Source organism: Xyrauchen texanus, chromosome 28 (assembly GCF_025860055.1).
Source record: "Xyrauchen texanus isolate HMW12.3.18 chromosome 28, RBS_HiC_50CHRs, whole genome shotgun sequence".
NCBI lineage: Eukaryota > Metazoa > Chordata > Actinopteri > Cypriniformes > Catostomidae > Xyrauchen > Xyrauchen texanus.
The window spans coordinates 16,472-20,808 of record NC_068303.1 but is presented as its reverse complement, the minus strand read 5'-3'; the positions used below and the strand labels follow the sequence as shown (position 1 = coordinate 20,808).

Below are 4,337 nucleotides of genomic sequence, written 5' to 3'. Positions count from 1 at the left end.
ATGAGCACCCCAACTGGACCGGACACAACGGCATTAGAACAAGGCAACGGAGAAACGACTACGAGACAGCAGTGTACATGTGGCAAAATCTGTAAGAACAAGCGAGGCCTAAAGATCCACCAAGGGAGGATGAAGTGTCTGGTGGGGACAGGACCAACACAACGCACAGGTGTTCAACCTGGTGAGACGCAGGAGGAGCCAGGCCCGGAGTCACCCCACAGTGCCCGGAACCTCCAAGTGTTGCAAATGACTCCATCTAGCATCAAGTCTGAGAGGAGGCAGATCAAGTGGCCAGCAGCTAACATGACCTCACTGTGGAACCAGTTTGACATTGATGTCGACCAGATTCTGGAGACCACCATCAGGGAAGACATCAACAGGAAACTGCAAGCCATGACAAGGATTATCATCAGCATTGCATATGAACGGTTCGGAGAAGAGGTGAATGAAGGAGGCTCCAAAGGATCTCACTCAAATAACCAACGTGAGGAGAGAATCCATAACATCAGACAGGAGATGAAGATCCTGAAGCGGCAGTACAGGCAGGCAGGAAAGGAGGAGCGAATTGGCTTGGCACAGCTGATGAGCATCCTACGAAAAAAGATCAGGATCCTCCGTCGGGCAGAGTGGCACCGAAGGCGCCGCCGCGAAAGAGCCCGAAAGCGAGCTGCATTCATTGCCAACCCCTTCAAGTTCACTAAGGAGCTGCTAGGGCAGAAGCATAGCGGCCAGCTGATCTGCTCTCAGGAGGAGATTGATCATCACCTGAAGGAAACATACAGTGACCCAGCAAGAGAGCAAGAGTTGGGGGAGTGCAGCACTCTGATAGATCCTCCTGGGCCAAGTGTGCAGTTCAACATGTCAGAGTTGCAGCTAAAGGAGGTTCGAGAGGTTGTCGAGAAAGCGCGAGCAAGCTCTGCTCCAGGACCAAGCGGTACTTCATACAAAGTGTACAAGAACTGTCCTAAACTCCTGCTGCGCCTGTGGAAAATTCTGCGTGTCATCTGGAGGAGGGGCAGGATTCCTGAACAGTGGAGATTTGCCGAAGGGGTCTGGATTCCGAAGGAGGAGAACTCCAAGAAGATAGACCAGTTCCGCATCATCTCCCTGTTGTGTATTGAAGCTAAGATCTTCTTCAGTGCTGTCTCTAACCGGCTGAGCACCTTCCTCTCAAAGAACAGGTTTATTGATACATCAGTGCAGAAGGGTGGAATAGCAGGAATGTCTGGATGTTTGGAACACACAGGAGTGGTAACACAGCTCATCAGAGAGGCCAGAGAGAACAAGGGCAATTTGTCAGTGCTGTGGCTCGATATGGCAAATGCTTATGGCTCAATACCACACAAGTTGGTGCAGCTCACTCTGACAAAATATCACGTCCCCAGCAGAGTCAGAGACCTCATCGCTGACTATTACAACAATTTCAGGATGAGAACCTCTTTAGGAGCAGTGACATCAGGCTGGCACAAGGTCGAGATCGGAATCATCACGGGTTGTACCATCTCCGTTATTCTGTTCTCCCTGGCCATGAATATGCTCACAAAGTCTGCTGAACCAGAGTGCAGAGGGCCAAAGACGAAGTCAGCTCAACGTCAGCCACCGATCAGAGCATTTATGGACGACCTCACGGTCACCACAGAATCAGTTCCAGGCTGCCGGTGGATTATAAAGGGTCTCGAAAAGCTAATGGAGTGGGCACGGATGCATTTTAAACCAGCCAAGTCAAGATCGATGGTGCTGAGAAGAGGAAAGGTGGATGAGAAATCCCGGTTTAGCGTCACAGGTGTAATAATCCTGACCATCACGGAGAAGCCTGTCAGGAGCTTAGGCAAGGTGTTTGACAGCACCCTGAGGGACTTTGCATCAATCCAGTCAACCTGCATTGAGCTGGACATGTGGCTGAAGTCAGTGGACCGGTCTGGATTGCCAGGGAAGTTTAAAGCTTGGTTATACCAGCATGGCATTCTTCCCAGGATCCTGTGGCCACTACTCGTCTACGAAGTGCCAATCTCGACTGTGGAAACCCTAGAGAGGAAGGTCAGCAGCCACCTCAGAAGATGGCTGGGGCTTCCAAAAAGTCTAAGTAGCATCGCACTTTACGGGCACCGCAACAAACTGCAACTGCCGCTCAAGTCCTTGGAGGAGGAGTTCAAGGTAACAAGAGCTAGGGAAGTGTTGATATACAGAGACTCAAGTGATCCAAAGGTGGCAACGGCTGGGGTTGAAGTGAGGACTGGTCGGAAGTGGAAGGCTGAGGAGGCTGTTCGACAAGCAGAGGCAAGATTACACCACAAAAGACTGGTGGGGGTGGTTACAAGAGGCAGGGCTGGACTGGGTTCCTTTTCAACTCCCCACATTGACACCACCAAAGGGAAGGAAAGGCGCTGCCTTGTTCAGGAGGAGGTGAGAGCAGTGGTCGAGGAGGAGAGAACCTGCAGGACAGTAGGAATGAGGCAACAGGGCGCCTGGACACGATGGGAGAACGCGATCGAGAGGAAGGTGACATGGGCAGAGCTGTGGAAGGCAGAGCCACATCGGATCAAGTTTCTTATCCAGGCAGTATATGATGTGCTTCCCAGCCCATCAAACCTTCACATATGGGGCAAAGTGGAGTCTCCAGCATGCCCACTGTGCTCCAAGCGTGGAACCCTAGAGCACATTCTAAGTTGCTGCTCAAAGGCACTGGGAGAGGGAAGGTACAGGTGGAGGCATGACCAGGTACTGAAGGCCATTGCTGAAGCCATTGCTACAGGAGTCGAGTGGGCAAAGCGCTCCCGCCCCTCCAAACAAGCCATCACCTTCGTCAGAGCTGGAGAGCAGCCAAAACCAGCCGCAAAAACATCTGCAGGCATCCTGGCCACTGCGAGGGACTGGCAGATGTTGGTGGACTTGGAGCGGCAACTCAAGTTCCCCAACCACGTTGTGACCACCTCCTTAAGACCAGATGTCGTTCTCTTGTCTGAGTCCACCAAACAAGTGGTTCTGTTGGAGCTTACAGTCCCTTGGGAAGATCGCTTGGAGGAGGCCTTTGAGAGGAAGCTTACCAAGTACGAAGGACTAGTCAGCGAGTGTCGACAAGCCGGATGGAGAGCAAGGTGTCTTCCAATAGAGGTAGGATGCAGGGGCTTTATAGCCCGATCCCTGTCCAGAGCCTTTAGTCTGTTAGGCATTGATGGAGTGCGGAGGAGAAGAGCCATCCGCAATACCACTGAAGCGGCAGAGAAAGCCTCAAGATGGCTATGGCTCAAGAGAGGAGATCCATGGGGGCAGGGTAGCTAGATTTGCCAACTGGACACAAGCTGGGGTCTGATCAGCCACAGCTGGGTCGCCTGGATGAGGGTGTATGATGTTGAGAGACCCGAAACACCCAATGATTCCAGGAACATCACTGAAGATGTGTCCAGTAGCATCAGTAGATGTATTTGCACAGGGTCAGTGATTAAACATCGATTGTGTTTGAACTGTAAGATTAATTATTAATGTGTTTGAAGTCCATCTTGATTAATTGCAGAAGTTCACATAGATGCAATTGTCCTTGTTAATTGGCTGATGAAGGCTTTTGTTGGCAATAGTTAGTCTAAGCATTCCATTTCAAGATCGTAGTCCATCAATAGACCGAGGTGATGCAGGTTGGAGTTGGCATCATTTCATCCTCAGAAGTCCGTCATAATAGACTGAAGTGATGTTTGGCTGTACGACGTTTATGTTACACCTAACCCTGTTTACTTAATACCTTGCGGCGTTTAGAAAAAGGTGTTTCAAAGCTTAATATGGCGATGCGATACAAAACACATGAATTTTGACCCTTATGGCTTTCCATATGTGTGATCATGTTAATGTTTGAATAACCTGTTTAATCATCAGTTCTGATCAAGTATAGTTTGTCGTACCTTTTTCTTCTCATCCAGAATTTGCTGCTGAATATCTTGATGTTTCTGCAGCAGTCGCTCGAGTCGTTCGGCCTGAGCGTCTTCCAACTGAACAACAAACACAACATTAAATGTGAATCTGCACACGACATCTACTATAGATTTACTATAATGAAATATTTGTGATTTATATGTTGCTCGTAAAAATGGTTTTATTTGTGCAGAATACACGTGTCTACTCTTGAATGGCCATTAATAGAGACTAGTGAAACTAGAGATCTGCTTCATTCACTCACACTTCTGATGCAGTGATCCACCTCAATAACATGTGAGTGTTTCAGCTCCGCCTTCTTTCTGGAAAACAGCAACATTTCATCTTTCAGAGGGTAACAATTTCCTGTCAAAATCCTAGTAACATTCATAACTGTATTTTCACTCAAACACATGCAGAAAAATAAAGTGAAGTGG

The 4,337-nt window shown here is 49.0% G+C and overlaps 1 protein-coding gene across 1 annotated transcript; it reads left to right on the top strand.

The window, feature by feature from the left end:
- Positions 1-3,354, top strand: LOC127622409 (uncharacterized). Its single transcript, XM_052096514.1, has one exon. It carries the CDS (start codon positions 1-3, stop codon positions 3,277-3,279), a length of 3,279 nt encoding a protein of 1,092 aa, XP_051952474.1. The 3' UTR covers positions 3,280-3,354.
- The last annotated feature ends 983 nt before the right edge of the window (positions 3,355-4,337 follow it).